The sequence below is a fragment of the Micropterus salmoides genome, unplaced genomic scaffold (assembly GCF_014851395.1).
Source record: "Micropterus salmoides isolate LMB-PRFRI ecotype aquatic unplaced genomic scaffold, ASM1485139v1 Ms_hic_scaffold_17, whole genome shotgun sequence".
Classification (NCBI taxonomy): domain Eukaryota; kingdom Metazoa; phylum Chordata; class Actinopteri; order Centrarchiformes; family Centrarchidae; genus Micropterus; species Micropterus salmoides.
The window spans coordinates 32099078-32119155 of NW_024040817.1; the positions used below are offsets into that span (position 1 = coordinate 32099078).

Consider the following 20078-nt stretch of genomic DNA (forward strand, 5'->3'; position numbering starts at 1 on the left):
GCCTTTGCTCATTTCTGGGCGGGTGGTGTGTCCCTGGGCCTGGGGGCCCGTTGTCTCCTCTCCTCGCCTGGGCCCTCTTCGGCAGAGGTGAGGCTCCCGCTGCTTCCCCCTGCCAGCTCTCTCACGGTGGGGGCATTCGGGAGTCTCTGGGGCGCATGACCGGTGCTGTCGGGGTAGGTTTTGGTGCTCCTCCTTGGGGGTGCTTGACTGGGGAGGGCTGGGCCCCTGTCCGGGGATGAGATCGGCCTCGGGGGCTGCTGTCACTGGCTGCACTGTAGGGAGGGATGCCTCTGGCTGGGCTGGGGGACCGTTGGCCTGGTTCTCCCGCGTTATCGCTCCCTGGCGGTAGCGAGCTTCCCGGCACGGCTTTCTGCTGTTCTTCCTTGGGGCGGGGTACAGCTTCCCCTGGACATGCGGTCTGGGGTCCTTTGCGCTTTGGGGGGTCGCAGGGTGTCCTGGCTTCTGGGGGTGGGGGTCTGCGGTGGGATTGTGGGGCGATTATCGATGCATCTTGATGTATTATACTTTTTCCCTGGGCAGGGTCTCTGGATGGCTGCTGGGCGTTTAGTTTGTGCGTTGGAGTCCGGGGGAGGCATCTCCTCGTTGGCTTGGAGGGACCTGTTTGCGTTCGTGTTTTGCTTCGTTGGCCTCGGATCCATGCTTGCCCATTTCTCTGTCGGCCAGTTGTTGGACCCCTCTGGATACTGAGGTATATAGTTAGTTTTCGGGATGTGCAGTGTGGGTGCGGGGCAGGGCTGTGCTCCGGTTTGTTCTGGGTTTGTGCCTGGAGTTCTCGGCCCTTGATGGATGGGTGGGTTGTTGGTGGCATGCAGCTGAGCTAGTTGATTTTGCCTCGTTGCTGGTTTGGCTGGTGTTGCATGGCGGCCGGGGGGCGCGCTGGGCATGGGGGATGTCGGCTGGCGCCGGCGGCCTTAGTTTTTTCCGGCGGTTGGGGGGATGGTGGACTTTTATTGGCGGGTGCACGGTGACCTGTGCGGCGCGTTTGCTGCCGGGCTGGGACTTGCTGCTGGTGTCTCTCTCCGCTGGCTTTCGCTGTCGTGTTGTTCCGTTTGCTCTCTCTCATTTGCCCGACCTCGCACGCGGAATTCGCGGGGGGCTGCTGGGCATGGGTGTCGCCGTGCTCGCGCAGTGTGCGCATTGGGCTCGTCACTTGTGCATTGGTGTTGATGATTGCGTGGCATTTGGGCATTGTGGTTGTTTGCTGCGCGGCGGTGGGGTGCTGGATGGGGGAGGCCACTGGTCTATGTTGTGTCTGCGCCGCGGTCGGTCCGGGCGCTGCTCTTCCTCTTTTGCGTTCCGTCGGCATTACGTTGTCAACTGGCATTTGGGTCGGGGTCTTCTGCGTTTGCATCGCGGTGCATCTGGGAGTCTTTGTTTTTTTTTGATTTGATTTATTCTTTTTCTTTCTTCCACCCCTATTGGCTACTGGGGTTCTTGCCTGCCTGTTACAGTCGTGGCGTCCCACTCTCTCTAACAACTACATTCTTTAACAGGCTTATGCGCACACACATGTACATACACACACATACAGACACATTCACCCACACGCACACAGACACACACAGACACAAACAAACTTAGGTTGTCCCTGGTAGAATTATTCCTGATAAAGATAGCAAAGAAAGAAAAAAGAAAACAAAAAGAGAAAAAGAAAGCAAAAGAAGAGAAAAAAAAGAAAAAAAGAGAAAAAAAAGAAAAAAAAAAAAAAAAAAAAAAAAAAAAAAGAAATTGAACATTTAGTGGTGTTCCCACAGAATCCCTCTTTATCCGACCACTGTTTGATAACTTTTGAGTTTGTATTGCTGAACTACTCGCCATTGGGCAAAAATTTCTATACAAGATGTCTGTCTGATAGTGCTATAGCTAAATTTAAGGATGCGATTCCATCAGCTCTAAATACATTATCTAGTCACAAAGTAACGGAGGACTCCTATGCTAATTTCAGTCCCTCCCAAATCGATCATCTTGTTGATAGTGCTGCTGGCTCGCTGCGAATGACACTCGACTCTGTAGCCCCTCTAAAAAAGAAAATACTAAAACAAAGACGGTTAGCTCCATGGTATAATACTGAAACTCGCAAATTAAAGCAAATATCACGGAAACTTGAGAGGAATTGGCGTTCCACCAAAGTGGAAAATTCTCGTTTAATTTGGCAAGATAGTCTTAAAACTTATAGGAAGGCCCTCCGTAATGCCAGAGCAGCGTACTACTCGTCATTAATAGAGGAAAATAGGAACAACCCCAGGTTTCTTTTCAGCACTGTAGCCAGGCTGACAGAGAGTCACAGCTCTATTGAGCCAAGTATTCCCATAGCTCTCAGTAGTTACGATTTCATGAGCTTCTTTAATGATAAAATTCTAGCTATTAGAGACAAAATTCACCAAGACCTGCCCTCAATTGGCACCGACTTATCTCTTAACTCAGGAACCTTAGAAACAGCTGTAGAACCAGATACATGTTTAGACTGTTTTGCTTCCCTCAATCTTTACCAACTAACTTCAATAATTTCTTCATCTAAACCATCAACCTGCCTCTTAGACCCCATCCCGACTAGGTTGCTTAAAGATGTTTTACCCTTAGTCAGCACCTCTATACTAGATATGATCAATCTATCTTTATCAACAGGCTATGTACCACAGTACTTTAAAGTAGCTGTAATTAAACCTCTTCTGAAAAAGCCCAAACTTGATCCGGATGTTTTATCAAACTATAGACCTATATCTAACCTTCCATTTCTCTCTAAGGTTCTGGAGAAAGCAGTTGCTAAACAGCTGTGTGACTTTCTACAGAGCAATAGTTTATTTGAGGATTTTCAGTCAGGATTTAGAGCTCATCATAGCACAGAGACAGCACTGGTGAAAATTACTAATGACCTCCTTATTGCATCAGACAAAGGACTTGTCTCTGTACTGGTTTTATTAGATCTTAGTGCTGCATTTGATACCATTGACCATCAGATCCTATTGCAGAGACTGGAATATTTCATTGGCATTAAAGGAACCGCTCTAAGCTGGTTTAAGTCCTATTTATCAGATCGATTTCAGTTTGTACATGTTAACGATGAGTCCTCCATGCACGCCAAAGTTACTCATGGAGTTCCTCAAGGATCTGTCCTTGGACCAATCCTCTTCACTTTATATATGCTTCCTTTAGGCAATATTATCAGGAAACATTCCATAAGCTTTCATTGTTATGCAGATGATACTCAGTTATATCTATCGATCAAGCCAGATGAAACTCATCAGTTAGCTAAACTTCAAATGTGCCTTCAGGATCTTAAAACCTGGATGAGCTGTAATTTTCTTATGTTAAACTCAGATAAAACTGAAGTTATTGTTCTGGGGCCTAAGCACCTCCGTGACGCATTATCTAAAGATATAGTTTCCCTGGATGGCATCGCCTTGGCCTCCAGCACCACTGTGAGGAATCTTGGAGTTATCTTTGATCAGGACATGTCGTTTAAGTCCCACATTAAGCAAATTTCAAGGACCGCCTTTTTTCACCTACGTAATATTGCGAAAATCAGGAACATCCTGTCTAAAAATGATGCAGAAAAACTAGTCCATGCATTTGTTACTTCTAGGCTGGATTACTGCAATTCCTTATTATCAGGCTGCTCGAAAAAGTCCATTAAGACTCTTCAGCTGATCCAGAATGCTGCAGCACGTGTTCTGACAGGAACCAGGAAAAGAGATCACATTTCTCCTGTTTTAGCTTCTTTGCATTGGCTTCCAGTAAAATCCAGAATAGAATTTAAAATCATTCTTCTTACCTACAAAGCTCTTAATGGTCAGGCACCATCTTATCTTAAAGAGCTCATAGTACCTTACTACCCCACCAGAGCACTGCGCTCCCAGAATGCAGGGTTACTTGTGGTTCCTAGAGTCTCCAAAAGTAGACTAGGAGCCAGAGCGTTCAGCTATCAAGCTCCTCTCCTGTGGAACCAGGTTCCAGTTTGGGTTCAGGAGGCAGACACCATCTCCACATTTAAGAGTAGGCTTAAGACTTTCCTCTTTGATAAAGCTTATAGTTAGGGCTGGCTCAGGTAGTCCTGAACCATCCCTTAGTTATGCTGCTATAGGCCTAGACTGCCGGGGGATTTCCCATGATGCACTGAGCTCCTCTCTCCTCTACTTTCTCTCCCTCTGTATGCAACGTTATCCCATTATTGCATGTTACTAACACAACTTCTCCCCTTTCTGGTAGTCTTGTGCTTTCTCGTCCCTCTCCTCTCTCCTCCTATCACTTCCTGCAGGTGTTTCTGGCTCTGGAGCTGTGGAGTCTGGATCTGTGGCTGCGGGTCACCTGCTGCCCCCGTGTTCCTGCTCGACACCCTCTACTGCAACGACTATTGTTGCTAGTCTTATTGTTATTATAATCATTAACATTACGATGGTTACCATTAACACTATTATAAATATCTGTACCATTTTTCATTTAGTTTATAGCAACATTACCTTCGCTGTCTGTACCTCTGTGTGTATATTGTGTAGGCTGCCTCCCTCCCCTCTCTCTCTCCTTACATCCCTCTCTCTCTCTCTCTCTCTCTTTCTCTCTCTCTCTCTCTTTCACTCTCTTTCTCTCTCTCTTTCTCTCTCTCTCTCTCTCACCCCAACCGGTCGAGGCAGATGGCCGCCCACCCTGAGCCATGGTTCTGCTCGAGGTTTCTGCCTCTTAAAAGGAAGTTTTTCCTTGCCTCTGTCGCCTAGTGCTTGCTCTTGGTGGGAACTGTTGGGCTTCTGTAAATATCATCACAGAGTACGGTCTAGACCTGCTCTTTTATGAAAAGCGCTGTGAGATAACTGTTGTTGTGATTTGGCGCTATATAAATAAAATTGAATTGAATTGAATTGAATTGATACAAAGATAAAACAGGGAGGGAAAGGAAGGCCAAACAACTACAATCTGTGGAAAGTTGAGAGGATGAAGGGGGGCTTAGATGAATACAGGGAGGGAGTGAAGAAAGGAATTACAGTGAGTGTGCACCTCTTATCACAAGCATGGGGTGTGCCGCGATCCACACTGCAAAGACGCATCAGTGGAAAGGTGACTACCAATGAACATGTGACCTTCCAGAGGAGGCGGAAAGGGAGCTTGCTGCCACCCTCAAGACCTTGGCGCAGGGTCCCTTCACAAAACGTGATGTCCAGCAAGTGGCCTTTGATTTTGCAGCCAAGAACAACATATCTGGTTTCTCCAAGGCAGCAGGGAGGGCTGGATATTACTGGTTTCAGAACTTTCTAAAGCGCAACCCAGAACTTGGGATGCACAAGTCAGAGGTCCTGTCTGCAGTACGGGCTGCTGGACTCAACAAAGAGGTGGTTAGCCAGTGGGTTAACCAGCATGAGAGCCTTTTGGTCGAGCTGGGTATTGTGGGCACACCGTCACATATATGGAACTGTGACAAGTCTGGGCTTCAGGACCAGTTCAGTTCGACAAAGGTCGTTGGACAGGTTGGCCACCCATTTGTGGAGGTGTGTGCCGGAGACAAGGGGGAGACAACGACTTGTCTGGCAGCGTTCAATGCAGAAGGCACATACAGTCGAACGATGATTATTTTTAAGGGGAAGCATGTTCGTTCTGAGTGGCTACAGGGATGCCCGGAGAACACCAGCGCAAGGTGTTCAAACAATGGCTGGATTATCTCTGACCTCTTTCTGGAGTGGGGTCAAATGTTCATTCAGTCCCTCCCCAGGGGACGCTCCTTGACGCTCACAGCAGCCACGTCTATAACCTGGAGTTTATATAGCTACTGAAAAGAAAGAATGTGCACATCATGTGCTACCCTGCCCACACAACCCCTGCGCGGCAACCGGCCCTCTTCAAGAGTCTAAAACACCACTGGGACCAGGAAGGGAGGAAGTGGACGAGGATGATGGCTGGGCAGAAACTGTCAAGGATGGAGTTCTTTGCGGTGTTCAGCAGGGCTTGGGCAAAGGCTTTTGCCCCCAGCAAGACCACCGAAATAGTGCTACCATCCACTCTACCATCCCCGCCCACAAGGCCGCAGTGTCTCTTACCCCCGCCCACTGGACCATGGTCACCCCTGCTGACCTTGACCCACTCTGCCCGCCAGCCATCAGCCCTGCTCTCTGGACATCAGCCCTCCCACCCACCATCCAGACCTCAGTCGCCTGCCGATCCACCATCCAGACCTCAGTCCTCTGCTTCCCTGACACCCCTGCTACCTGTGGAACCACTGTACTTTTTCCCAGAAGATGAGAAGGTGGTGTTTCAAGAGGTTGTGTTGGAGGATGTACCGGAAGAAGATAATGACCTCTTCAATCAGTTCACACCACAGGAAGAAACCCACTCCCAGGATAAGGGACCTTCCTCCTCCACAGAATATGTGGGTTTGCACCCAAAATGTTTTTTTTTAATGGCACATATGAATATGTTTGTGTTTTAAAATTAAAATTGATGATAAATTACTATTTCCCTTTTGTTTGACTGGCCCATTGTACCTGAGACAGCTGGCCCATTTTACCTGAAACTGCTCATGCAAAAAATGTTGGCACAGCGGATGTTTTTAGAACTGTAGGGCCTAAATAATTATATTTTATTACATAATTTCAACACAAAATTATCAAAAACAGTCATTTTTATTCATAAAAACACATGGAAAAGGCATATATGGCATTGTATTATTGTCCCAAACGATTTACCAAAAAGTGGCCCAATTTAGCTGATACATATAATAAAATCACATTCTTCATTCATCATCAGTTTCCTATGTTAATTGTAATTAGTGTGATCTAAACTCAACAATATATTATAGATAAGAAAATATTCAGATGGTATTTATAGGTTAAAATTTTGCATATTTGTTAGTTGAAAGTAAAAAATGAAAGGTTGATATATACTGTTTTATTAAGAGACAAATGTGACATTGACTGAGAAGTTACTCTGGTGTGAAAAACAAAGAATTATCTGCACACTGAATGATTTTGAAGCCCTGCAGGTGGTGTAATTTATTGCGATCTTAGAGAAGGTCTTGTGTGGCTTCCATTGTATAGAATGCAAAAGTGCATTCGATCAGCTCTGAGACCTCAGAGTTTGCAACATCACAATAAATACCAACTAGTGGGATTCATAATTACTCTGTGCAGATCATTCTTTGTTTCAGCAGTTACCCACAGGAGGGTTTGGAGGTGCCCACATTATTCTGTGCTTCAAATTGTTTGTTTGAGATGTAAGTTAACGTTAACGTAATTAAAAACTGATTCATATTTAACTGTTAACATTGGTCTAAACAAAATCTAACGTTAGTGTTGCAAAATAACATTACATTTATATATTAAAAAGCATTTAAAATCTTGTGAAGTATAAAGTCAATAATAGATATGTGAGTTATTTTAAGATTTTCTGGTGTCTTACCTTGATTGTAAGCTGGTAATGACCATAAACACGGCCACAGGTTCCAACCTCCACCATACAGCACCAGGGGTGTAGACGCTACCTCTGCTAACGCAGAGCAGCATATAGCATTAGCTTCATTGTCTGAGCTAACTCGGTCAAGTCGAGCTAGGCGGGAGTGGTGTCAGCAATACTTCACCTCAGCTACACCCACGACCCACCTCTTAACCCATTTCTGGTTAACCGGGAGTTATGCGCTGCCAAGATGGCGCCGGCCAACTCCGCCCAATTTGGGCTCCAAAAATGCTCTTCAGAAACCAACGTGTAACATCACACATACCACGTCCATTTTTATATACAGTCTATGGTTTATGCACACACGCTGTGATGGTTATGCTAAGGGTATTTGGTTTCGGGGGGCTGTCAAGAATAACATAGCTAGCTAGCTAGCCAGCAAGCTAGCTGGCAGTATCAAAGAAAAGAAGGGTCCTACAAATGTTGTTCCAGTCCTAGGATTGGGGTCCTGAAACTGCAGCCTCCGCTACTGCAGCTACATACTAGAGAGCTGCATTGGGATTGGGATCCTGCAGGTCTCGCAGGACCCAACATAAATCGTGCGGGAGAGGGCGGATTTAACTGTGCTGCGGGCGGTTAAAAAATATACTGCGGGTCCCACAGTAGCGCTGATAAGATGGAGTCAACAAACGAAGTTGAAAAGAAGATTAGATTCTTCATCTAAACCATCAACCTGCCTCTTAGACCCCATCCCGACTAGGTTGCTTAAAGATGTTTTACCCTTAGTCAGCACCTCTATACTAGATATGATCAATCTATCTCTATCAACAGGCTATGTACCACAGTACTTTAAAGTAGCTGTAATTAAACCTCTTCTGAAAAAGCCCAAACTTGATCCAGATGTTTTAGCCAACTATAGACCTATATCTAACCTTCCATTTCTCTCTAAGATCCTGGAGAAAGCAGTTGCTAAACAGCTGTGTGATCTCAACCACTATCTTTTGTAACCAGTGGTCTGTGTGGTCCGGACTACTAACTTTAGCTCTCCTAGTGGCAGGGACCAGTGGCCTGGACCAGACCAAATGAAGGAGAGAGGAAGTATTGCTTCGGAACAGACGGTCTTTATCGTCGTCTAACGACCGACCTCTAGTAGCTACACAGACATCCAATTTATCAAACAATTCGTCTGCTCCGTACAAAGAGAAAGAGCCCACTTACAGCCCTGTAGGATTCTGTTTTTAAGTTGTGGGCCTTTAAACCATGGGAGTGCTTTTGGTCACAGGAATGTTGATGAATATTTATTGTTTTTAGTCACTATTTCAATGTTTTAGAAGCTTTGTGTTATTTGGAACGTGGTTGTATGGACAGAAAAAGTGCTTTGAAGAAAACTCCCAATAAAAGTGAACATATAAACAGTGAATATGGCCAGGTATATTTTTGAAAAGTTGTGTAATAACTGTTGTATATTAATCTTCTTTTACAGTTACAGTTGTATCCCAGGTGTATTAGAAGATATTCAGTTGTATTATAATCTGAAGAATTATTGTTTTGATGAAAATGTTTTTGTTGCATCTCCATTTAGTCTTTAGTAGAAAAATAAATAGGTTAATTTCAGTCGATTCATATTCCTTCGCTTCTGACCTATCAAAGTAGACCACAATTATGCATCAGCCTAATAGCTGAGGAGTTATTACCGATTTATATCGGGTTTGTTATTTTAGGCGTTTTTCCTGGAAATAGGGGTCCGTTTCCAAGAACTGACCGGACTCCATGTTTAAACATCTGTTGTTCCAAATCAAAGCACAATCACAAAACGTATGTTTTTGTGGTTCCATGGATATAAAATGTGTGTGATGTTAAACCTCAGAAATCAACCAGACAGTTTTAGAAAAAAAAAAAAAAAACAGCTTGTTTTTATTTATTTAACAACTGGCTATAAACTTCCAATCTGAATTTAGTTACATCCACAATTACAAAAACCTGTAACAGTAGTAACTGCCGTTGTAATTGTTCTGTCACATGAACCCATTTGCAAATATGAAGGAATTAACAGCGGCTGGTGAAGCTCAAGCCATCAGCTGTAGATCAGAATGAACAGCTTTCATGTGGACGCTCATGGTTTGGTAACCACACTGAAGCTGTTCACATTACTTTTGCTGTTGTTCTACTTTCTGAGCCAAAGTTCTGTTAACACCCCTTGTTTGATCAAATAACAAATCCCCGTTCCTTGGTCACTTTACTTTTCTTTCAACTTTCACCCCCAATATGGGTTAAGCAACTAAATAAGATCCTGTGCCCACAAAACCCTTTGATTTCCATCCCCACCCCACAGCCTTAAACCCAGCAGGCCACCTCAGTTCTTCTTGGCCTTTGGTGAATCGTACTTCCTTTTGCTGGAATACCAGAGGAGCAGAGGGATGCCGATGGAGGGCAGAGTCATCACACCAAATGCTGCCCAGTCCAGCTAGGAAAGAGAGAAATGGGAAAGTGAGTGAGGTGGTTTAAATCTCTGGGTTAAATTTGAGAGTTTGCCCATACTGCAGAAGAGATATTAGATATAAAAAAAAAATGCTTTATAAATATAAAATCATTTGCCAATGTATTTGCTAAAACTAAAGCAGGTAACATTAATGAAGGTTTTGATACTGAGTTTTTATTTGGACTTTCCAGTTCAACTGCATGATCCTTTTTGAAGGCTGTGGTATATTTATAAAGCCCTTATCACAGAGCTTAACCTGTTGCTGCTCTAGAAACAACATTTAGTTATATTTTAAATATTACATTCTAATCCTGTTCTGAAGTTACTCTTGTTAATGTAACTCAAGCCTCAAGGATTTGAGGGACAAGACTCAAGTCTCTTATAGTTGTAACAAGCTTTCTATCATCTGCATTCTATCCGGTCTGCTTAGAACGCTGCATAGCTATTTCTAAAGAATTTATAGCATATTATGATCACATCACACACGATGACTCTGTACACAAGTCAGTTTGTTGGAGCAATTCCATTTCAAATGTTTATTGCACATTATATGTAATGTCAGTTGAAATTGTAAAAATCAGTGTTCATGTGTGTGAGACAGAATCAGTGAAGAATTAACTATCACTCATGATGTGATTGGCTGCATTGTTGGAACATAATTACTATAATATGGGAGAATATGTTAATATTTCTGAGTGAGTCGGACCATGGTGCAGATGCAGAATGTAGTTTGAAAGTGAGAGTTTCTTTTAAAAATAGGCTGGGAGTAGTCTGACCATGTATTACCAGCATTTCACTGACTTTGTTTAAATGCTTAAGTAATTTCAATAAAGCCACTGAATGCTGCTTAGCAAAGATCCAAATTAGGCCTGCAGCTATCGATTATTCCATCAATTAATTGGATAAGAAATTTTTGCTTTATTAAAGAGCAACAGTAAATATGCAAAAGAGAAAATAAGACTAGTCTTTTTAAAAGAAACTTATTGGTTTCCTTTTTAGAAAAATCAAAAAAATGTAACGTTTAAATTGCATACAATATTATCTGTCAAAACCTAAACCACTTTCAGCATTTAAGTGTAAAAAATTGAAGTAATTTTTTTTTCTGAAAAGTGGAAACAAAAACCTTTTTCAAAAAAAAAAAACCCACTACAACTACAGCTCAGGCATAGCGTCGGCCTCTACTGTGGCATTTGTAGGATGCAAACGAGTAGGCAGGACCTCAGAACAGTGAACAACATGCTGCAGTCAGGCTTTTACAAACTGACTGCAGCATTTTATTTTCTGTGGTTAATATCTTCACTGACAGAGCCCGAGTTGTTAGCTAGCCATTATTAACATGGTCTACATTCTTTACTACCCTTCATATACCTTGTGTCAGGTCAGCTCTGTGTGTAATGTTCTGCTTGATGCTCAGATACTGAAGCATAACCGTAGTGCTATAGTGATAGGCTAGTTCAGTTTTACAAGAGTTTTTGTGGACACTGTGTACTTGTATAGAGGTATATCGATTAAACAAAGCTTCAATGCAAATAATTTGATTCGATGCCTTTTCAAGTGCAAACCACCAGACACATTGGTACTGGATTACATTGTGAGCTTACAATTTCTTCCTCATCAGAATAAAGCTAAACAAATACATTTAAATGTATTGTAGGCTGCAGCCCTACGCACACTCCGGTTCCACCACTGTATGATCCAGTGACGACTCTGACTCTGGTCAGCTTATACAAGCATCTCTACGTCCACTGTATCAAAATGAAGGCCCTGCCTTTTATTTACCTGTTGCCATGGTGAATCAGTGGCAGTGCTTAATTCAGAATGAACACACTCAGTTAATTGACTGTGTTCTGGGCCGGTATTTATCAAGCTTCTCAAAGTGCTATTTTAGTATAAGTTTTGTGATTTACCTTCTCCTACTTTCAAACTTAAGCAAGTTATCAAATGTCTTAAAGCAGAGAATCACTCTTACTCTCCCAGTTATTTAATGCAGCTCGAGTCTTAAGTGGTTAGGGGTTGCCACTAGGGGCGTGTGAGGTCACTGTGGAGAAGGAGACATGTGCGAACACTTCAGCAGAGGAAGAATGTTTCTAAATTCTTCGATGACGCTAATTAAACAGTAATTAGTTAATTAAACGGTATCGTTTGGACAGAGCAGGCATCAACTTTGTCGGCCAGCTGGTGAGGGACGTCATCTCACCACCGACTTTAGCAGCAATGTGTTTTCAGCTGAATTGAAGGTGGTGATGGCGCTTCGTTCCTTTGCCACAGGACAAATGCAGCAATGCTGATGATTTAGAGCCATCACAACCATCAATCAGCAGAATTGTCATGGAAACAATTATGGCACTTACAGCTCCACACTGTCGCGCGTTTCATCGACTTCCCAACAACACCCCGTGTAATCCAACAGAAGCAAACACAATTCATGCAAATATCCAGGAGTAGGAGGCTCAACTGATGGCACTCATAAAGATCATTGCTCCCAGCGTAAACCAGAACATTTATATGAAATAGAAGAGGTACCACAGCACATGGGTCTAACCATGACATCGTTGAATGTGTGTACTCTTTTGAAAATTCTTTGTCAAATATGTGTCTAATATAAACTCCTCTCAGGAATTTCACCATTCAATGTGAATTTATCTGAGAATTTTCTTAAATAAGGAAATCTCTTCAGTGATTGGTCCTCGCCTACATCATCATCCAAAATCCTGTTTGCAGCACAGCAAAGCGTCGTGAGTCAGCTCCAAGACCGACACTTCTGAGAAGCTTGATAAACACAGCCCTAGGTGCTCTGGAGGGTTAGGTTCAGAGTTTGTTAAACTGCCTTTCTGGAAAAGACCCAAACTGTCAGGTTGTCATTTCCTTTTCTGTGTTTAGGAATATAAATGTATATCCTAACTGATTATGTCTCTGACATCAAGGTTCGCCTTGATGGACAGTAAAATAGAGCAATGTAGATAGGCCATTAGATCTGCATTAGACTACATGTAAGCTGCAGTTTAATTTTACTGCCAATAGATGTCCCTATAAACACAGCCTACGACTGCATCCCCCTACAGACAGAAGTCTGTTGTGAAGTGTGCGGATGACACCACCATCATTGGCCAGTTTTCAAACAACAATAAGACTCATACATATCAGGAGGAAATTGATAATCTCCTGGTGGTGCTCAGAGAACAACCTACTGCTCAACGTCAGCAAAACCAAGGAGATGATTGTTGATTTTAGGAGGAAGGAGATAAAGACACACACTCCTGTCTACATCAGTGGTGCTGAGTTGGAGCAGGTGAACAGTTTCAGGCTCCTGGGAATCAGCATCACAGAGAACTTGACATGGTCATCTCACATCTCCATGCTGGTGAAGAAAGCTCAGAAACGACTGGATTTCTTGAGGAAGCTTAAGAAGGCCAAATTCCCACGCCAAGTTCTTGTCAGCTTTTACAGAGGAGCAATAGAAAGCATCCTGACTGGAAACATCACTAACTGGCATGGGATGCGCAATATAAAAAGCCCCATTTTCTAATAAAATCCAATGGATTCGTTTACAGTGGTCCTGTGTTTCCTCAGCTACAGAATAGAAAGTACTGCAGAGATTATGTATACGACATTTTACTATCTCTGGTCATTGCTGGTCAGTCCACTCAGGTAGGAGCCTGAGTGAGCCAGCGAAAAACACTTTTTAAATGTAACACTTACATAGTGTGGGGAGAAGCGCCGGTCGAACTCCCTCTGGGCCAGGATGCCTCCCTGGCCGGGGGCGCTGGTGTAGCCAACCTGCAGGAAGGACAGACACTTTAGCTTCCATCACTTCACTGCACTAATCCATGAAGATAATCAACTGCTTTTACCACGACTTGTCCTCCCTCCTGGGCCAGATAGCTGACAGTAGCAGAGGTGAAGTTGAAGTAACCAGCCTTCAGGGGGCGCAACACCACTGTGTGAGAGACATTGCTGGCTCTGAGAGTTCCACAGTTAAATTTGACAACTTGAAAATGATGGAGTCCATAGATGCATAAGTAAAACTAATTCAAAAATATAATACAGCCCAACATACACTTGAATGTGTTAAACAAGTTTTGGAAAGGTGCCCTGCTTTGCTTTTGTCATATGCTGCCCTGTTCTCCACCGATCACTGAACAATTCAACTTGTCCTCTTAGAAATACCAGGATACTTCACCTGCCAAGCTTTGATTAGTTTTATACTTCCCCTATAATTTGCAAACAGCTGCCTCACTATCAGTTCTACTGAGTTGTAGCTTCAGCTGTCAGTGACATTGACTAGTCATTTCATCTTTTGTGACAGTTCATGTGCACAATAGTGGCTCCCAGCTGTTACACAGTGATTGACAGTGGACAAAACCAGCGTCAAACCCTGAGCACCCTAAAATGACATGAAGTGTGTTTGATAGTCTGGCTAAGAATGCAAGCCTTTTCTCCCATACAGCACCACTGCAGGGTCAGAGGAGCATTAAGAAGACAGAGGTTGAAGGATACGGTGCGATCCTGTCCCATTTGACATTCAACATTCCTGAAACGATTCCAAAGTCTTCAGGAGGAAAAGAATCATCTGACAGCTCCACCTCCAGAGCAGCACTGCAGAGACACAAAGGAAGAGGACACTGTTAAAATCACTGTTTATCTCAGAGGGAACAGCAGGGAGTCATTTTTTTTATGGTTTCTTTTTTTCTTGTTTTGTTTGCATTTAATTAAATTTTTCATCCACTTCTTGTTTTTCATTTGTTTTAGTTTGAAAGGCTCTAGATATAAAAGCACTTTGCTCTGCACTGTATGTATGAAAAGTGCTATACAAGTAAACATTATTAATATGCATGGGGGCCTTAAAAAGCTGAACGCGGCTGCTCTTGATCATGCTGAATTCTCCTCTGACTGACACATGGCTGCAGTCTGAAGTATCCTTCCAAACCTTTCCTACTCCTGTGACTTCAAACACTGAAGCTAAATCAACCTATTTACAAAAAGGTTAAGTATCTTGGAAACGGACGTTCAACACGTCACTCGGTCAAGTTGTAATTTTTGAGGAGGGAACAGCAGGTCTGTTTCTTCTAATGTCTAAGGAAATGTTTCTCACATTCATCCATTGTATTTTGTGACACTGAATGACCAAATCAGTGTCTGAAGATCTGTACGCTTAGCCAATGACGAGCTGCTGAATTAGTGACTGATGGATGCACAGACAGGCTCAGCGTGGGATGATTATTCTGGTTTAGCCAGAGTACCGTGGTGAGCATATCATCACCATCTTGTGATCTCAACAGCAGCTTCCAAGCATGGGACAGCTGTGCCAACAGCACCCAACCAAGCTGAGTTGTTGTTTTTAGTGCTCATTACTTTTATGAAAGATGCGGCCACATAACAGTTTGCTCTTTTACACAGGCTTACATTCACCAGACTAACTATCCTGCTTCACTTTCTCCAGCATGTGTACATGTCCACTCTGGCCTGTTATCATCGTTAAAGTCTGTGGCAAGTTTTTACATTCTGCTTTTAACCGACATAAAATTGTGCTGCATAGTATAATTGTCCGTAGTTAGTTAAGAAATAATTAAAACAGGCCATCTGGTAAAAACTATTAGGGATGTCCAGATCCAATCTTAAAGATCAGGATAGATCAAGGCATTTTTTAATCAGTTTTTTAAATCAGTTTTCTGATCAGTATCAATTTTACTGAGCACGAACCAAAGCTTGATCCTTTATTTTGCTGCAGATGTTACATGAGTATCGTAAATGGAGAGCAGATTGCTGCAGGACGCGGATAAAATGTCTGCAGTGTGGAAATATTTTAAATTGGAAAACAAAAGCTGTCCAACAGCCACTTGAAATATCTGCAATGGGAGCTTTTTCCAAGGCCTTAAATGGCGTAAATTATTCAAAATACTCAACTTGTGTGAAAAATCCATGTGCATATCGGCTTTTCAGGGCGTGTATGAAGAGGATCAGGCAGAGTGGAGGGACAGAGCCGCTGCTCGCCAACTACAGCTACTGAGTGACAGCTCTCTGGAGGAGAGAGCCGGGGGTGATGCCGGAGCTTTCGGACAAATGAACAGCCGCAGTTGCACCCGATTCTGTTCTATACAGAGCCATTTACCGGCGGGAGGAGCTCAGACTTCATTTATTTTATAAAACTTTTTAATTTTAGGGATTAGAACGTTAAGTTGATTGATCTTCACTTGTGCTCCTCAACCTGTCAGCGAGCTACAGAGGAGCTAGCTCTGTAGCTCGCTGACAGCTTGTCGCAAAGGAACTACAGTCCTAGAACTTCGGCCCCAAGATTGTGGGGGTCCTGAAACTGCAGCCTCCAGTACTAGCTACATAATATTGACCAAGAGCTCTGTGATGCTACTTCATACATTTACACACACAGAGACCAGACACAACAGGAGATCACAAAGTAAGCACCTGGTAAGTTCTGAAAATATGTGTATGTTACAAGCCCTGATCAATCAGAACACCATTTAGAAACCAAGAATTTTAAAAGTTGATTGCTTGTCATCTTGCTGTTTCGCTGTTCACTGTATATCATGGTATTTCTCATGGTGTTGGATTTTTTCAGAATCACATAATTTACCCCACCTTTATGATGCAGAGAAATTAGTTAGTTAGAAATTACAATAGTAACTCATGATATTTCATTGAATTTAGAAACAATGTTCTATAACGGGATATGAATTTTTAGTCCTATCGTATAGCCCTACTCCAAAGAAACACACACTGGAGGATACTTAAAATGAGAGAGAAATTTAAATTAATGTAGCCTAATTGACGTGTGCACTGTGCAACTGTATCATCTAAGAAAATACAATATATAATAAAGTATCAGATTGACTTGGAATCAGCGGACACTCATAATTAAATGACTCGAATCGGGGGCAAAAAAACACGTGATCGGGACGTCCCTGAAAACTACACTGGAGATAAACTTCACATACACTAATACTATTGCATGAATCATTAGCATACTGTTTGTGTAGTTATCAGGTTATAATGCTGAATTTGTACAAACTTGTAACTCAGAATCATGTAGATTTAAAAACTGCATCCTATCAAGTTACAATAATCTTAATAAAAAGACTTCACAGCTCACAAACCAACATTTCTGACACAGAGGTTTGTGTCCCTCACAGCATCACACTCAGTACAGTCCTGACCTGGAGCCCACATTGTAGATGTTGTACTGCAGGGTGAGGTCACGGCCCTCCACAGCATAGCGGTTCAGCAGGGATTTAGAGGCCAGCAAGCGGGCCCCCTCTTCTCCGGAGCCCAGACCAAGCAGAGCCAGGAGCAAAAACACATGCAGCATGTTCCTCATCTGCAAAAAACAAGCCGCAATGATCCAATTAGAACCTGAAAAACTGTTGAGATGGGTTATAAAGACACATACACTGAGGTCACAAGTGTTTGGACCCCCCAGTCACGGCAGCCAGGGTCCAAAACCCTGCAGTAAGCCTGTACAGAGATGCCCGTGACTTTGAAATGACACGTCCATATGTCTGTGATGTTCGCTGGCCACGTACATTTGGCTATGTAGTGACGAAGGCTTACTGTGGACTTTGACTGGACTAGCAGACAGTTTAATAAACTTCATAATCAGAAGGCAGTTTTTTGGGAAACATGTCTATGGAGGAAAAAACAGAACGTTAACGTTACTCTTCTGAAGGAAAAGGTGACATTAACGTTACTTTTACTATGCTCATAGCTAACTGTTAGCTATACACGGAGCTAGCGTTATAGATATTTCATCTAACGTTAAGCTTTATATACTAAAATAATACAGCAGAGCTTGTGTTGAAAACATAGAGAGCATTAGTGAATAGTTGAAACGTTACACTTTAGTTTACCTGAACACTGACTGTGACAGACGCTTAACGTTACGTGGACCTACCGACACATAGCGTTAACGTTAGCTTTCAGTTAGAGAACGACACTAAGGCTAAAGCACAGCGCTCAGTTTACTTTACAGAAGTAACGTTTAGCCAGTAATGTTTATGTCTCTAGCTCCAGAACATCAAACACGAAATTTGTGAAGTTTGTAAGGTTACGGTTGAACAGAGCAGAAACAGTACAGACCGTTCAGTGGTGCTCTTCCGACCGCAGATCTTGAAGGAGCTGTGGAGGCGCATGCTCAGAAGCTTTACGCTGCTGTTTGCATGACGTGTACCGGGGGGAACTTGAGGAAGTCTCCACACAGCGCAGCGCCCCTAGCGTCTGGGAGGTGGCGGTTTCCCCGGCTTGTTAAAGGGGAATCACATTTTGACATTTAATTTTCACAAACGTATGTAAAAGTATCTACTGTAGTTTTATTTAATGTGTTTTCTATGTTAAAAAATCAGTTTAGTAAATTGAATTTGATGCGGACACAGAAGTGGGCATGTCTCTGACCCGAGAGAATGTGTGGTCCTCCAGGCAGCCTACCTCTGAGCCACGTAGGCTATGGACATAAACTGGAGAAAGGAGAAACTGCGACTCTGATGGCAGAGAGATGTAACTGTTTGAAATGGATACTTGCTTGTAAAAGAAATGGAAATATTAGCCTACCTCAGAGAAGCCTATTATATAAACCTTACTAGCCTATATTATATGACTTCATTTGCTAAAACAGATAAATGCCATTCTTAAACGAATAATTAAACACCCTTTTGATTGATATTCCCTGAAGTTGGCAATAAAAACATGATATAAGATAATTTATTAAAAATTAAATATTCTCTCTTGTTTGACTGATACTCCCTGGAGTGCACAAGAAAAGAACTATGATTTAGGATGACAAAAACAAATATATATTATATATTTGTGCAAAAGAAAAGCTTCAAATATGTTTTACAGTTTAATCTGGAATAATTAGATAGCCTATATAAATAATAATTGCACACTATGAATTGTCTTCTCATAAATAAAAACACTAGGACAAATTATGTTTTTGGTGCTAATTTTGATGCAACTGTCGAGTAAATATGAGGGCATAGTTTCATACATTGTTATCACATGTTCATTGCCATCTCCCCAGGCATTAAAGCCAAATGATATGGCCAGCATGTTGATGTGATGTGTCACTACTGAGGAGGAATTCCTATCCTGCAAGTCGCTAGTCCAGGGGGTCGAGATAAAGCTCCCCTTTTCTCCGGAGTTTTGACCACTTCTATCTTATCTTCTTTCTTGTTTCAACCTCCCCAACAAAAACTTCAATCTCACAATGTGTGACATTTCTATTTTAGATTTTCTGTAAGAATGTGCCCTCCTAATAGGATTTATTAGAGGCGTTTAATTTCACTATAGGCAATTATATGGGCGTTTAAAGTGTGAGACAAAATCCTTACTCACCTGCGGCAATGTTCAACTTGGCTGTGGTTTAGAGCCAAAAATCTGTGGATGGATCAAGTTGTCAAAGTGTAAAGCTGATGATACATGGGGGCACCTTTTTCTCAATGTTGCTGGGCAATGTTGCTGGTGGCAAGTCTGACTGTGTTTTGAACGGATATGGGCGGGTGGGGTGGTTCCTGAGTGGTGGGGGAAGGGTGGTAATCTTTACTCATTACCATTGACCGCAACGTTGCCCTGCACGATTGCTCTAAAAGTTGCTATGTGTATCATCAGCTCAAGTGAGGTGCGAAGTAGTTGCGGACCAAAACAAAAAATCTTCAGGTGGATGCCACAAAATGTGCCCAAATCACAGAAATATTTGCTACCGGACCATAGCCTAAATGTAGACAATAAAAGGTTTATCAAATCAATTGACAATGTATCACTCTATTTTTCAATCACATTCATCACATTTGTTCAGTTACTGTTTGTTGTGGCCAGAACTCTATAAGTGCAGGCCATTTACAATCCGTTAACCAAATACCAACGAGGAAGAAACGATCAAGACTGAAAACAAAGGAGAGTAAGATGGACATTAACAAATGACAGCTCCTACTGTATGTAGGCAACACACAGACATTAACTTTAGTTACATTTGGTGGCCTAAGATTGCTGAGTTACATGTAGCTACTGTAAGTAGACATCTTAGCCCATCTTATCCATATCTACATTGCTACAATAAATTAAGGGAACACTTAATCAAGTAAATTAAAATTGACTTGATTAAATCCCCCAAAAGGGAATGGTTTAGCAGGTGGTGGCCACAGACAAGCCTCAATGATTGCTCTCTAATTTTGCATTATGCCAGCGTCCTTGTCACTACTGGTAG

General features: G+C 42.6%; 1 protein-coding gene across 1 annotated transcript; it reads right to left on the reverse strand.

Moving 5' to 3' along the window:
• Positions 1 to 9274: 9274 nt before the first annotated feature.
• ssr2 (signal sequence receptor, beta) lies at positions 9275 to 18112 on the reverse strand. Its single transcript, XM_038725036.1, has 6 exons — positions 17960 to 18112; positions 17041 to 17201; positions 14369 to 14467; positions 13723 to 13831; positions 13571 to 13648; positions 9275 to 9856 (listed from the first exon to the last, which is right to left on the reverse strand). Exons 2-6 carry the CDS (start codon positions 17199 to 17201, stop codon positions 9746 to 9748), a joined length of 558 nt encoding a protein of 185 aa, XP_038580964.1. The 5' UTR covers positions 17960 to 18112; the 3' UTR covers positions 9275 to 9745.
• Positions 18113 to 20078: the final 1966 nt, after the last annotated feature.

Excerpts from the sequence above, each read along its gene's own strand:
- ssr2 (XM_038725036.1), bottom strand. The coding sequence starts at position 17,201 with ATGAGGAACATGCTGCATGTGTTTTTGCTCCTGGCTCTGCTTGGTCTG. Across the intron at positions 14,468-17,040 it reads ATCTACAATGTGGGCTCCAG|TGCTGCTCTGGAGGTGGAGC; the intron begins GTCAGGACTGTA and ends GTGTCTCTGCAG. Across the intron at positions 9,857-13,570 it reads GGCGCTTCTCCCCACACTAT|CTGGACTGGGCAGCATTTGG; the intron begins GTAAGTGTTACA and ends TCTCTTTCCTAG.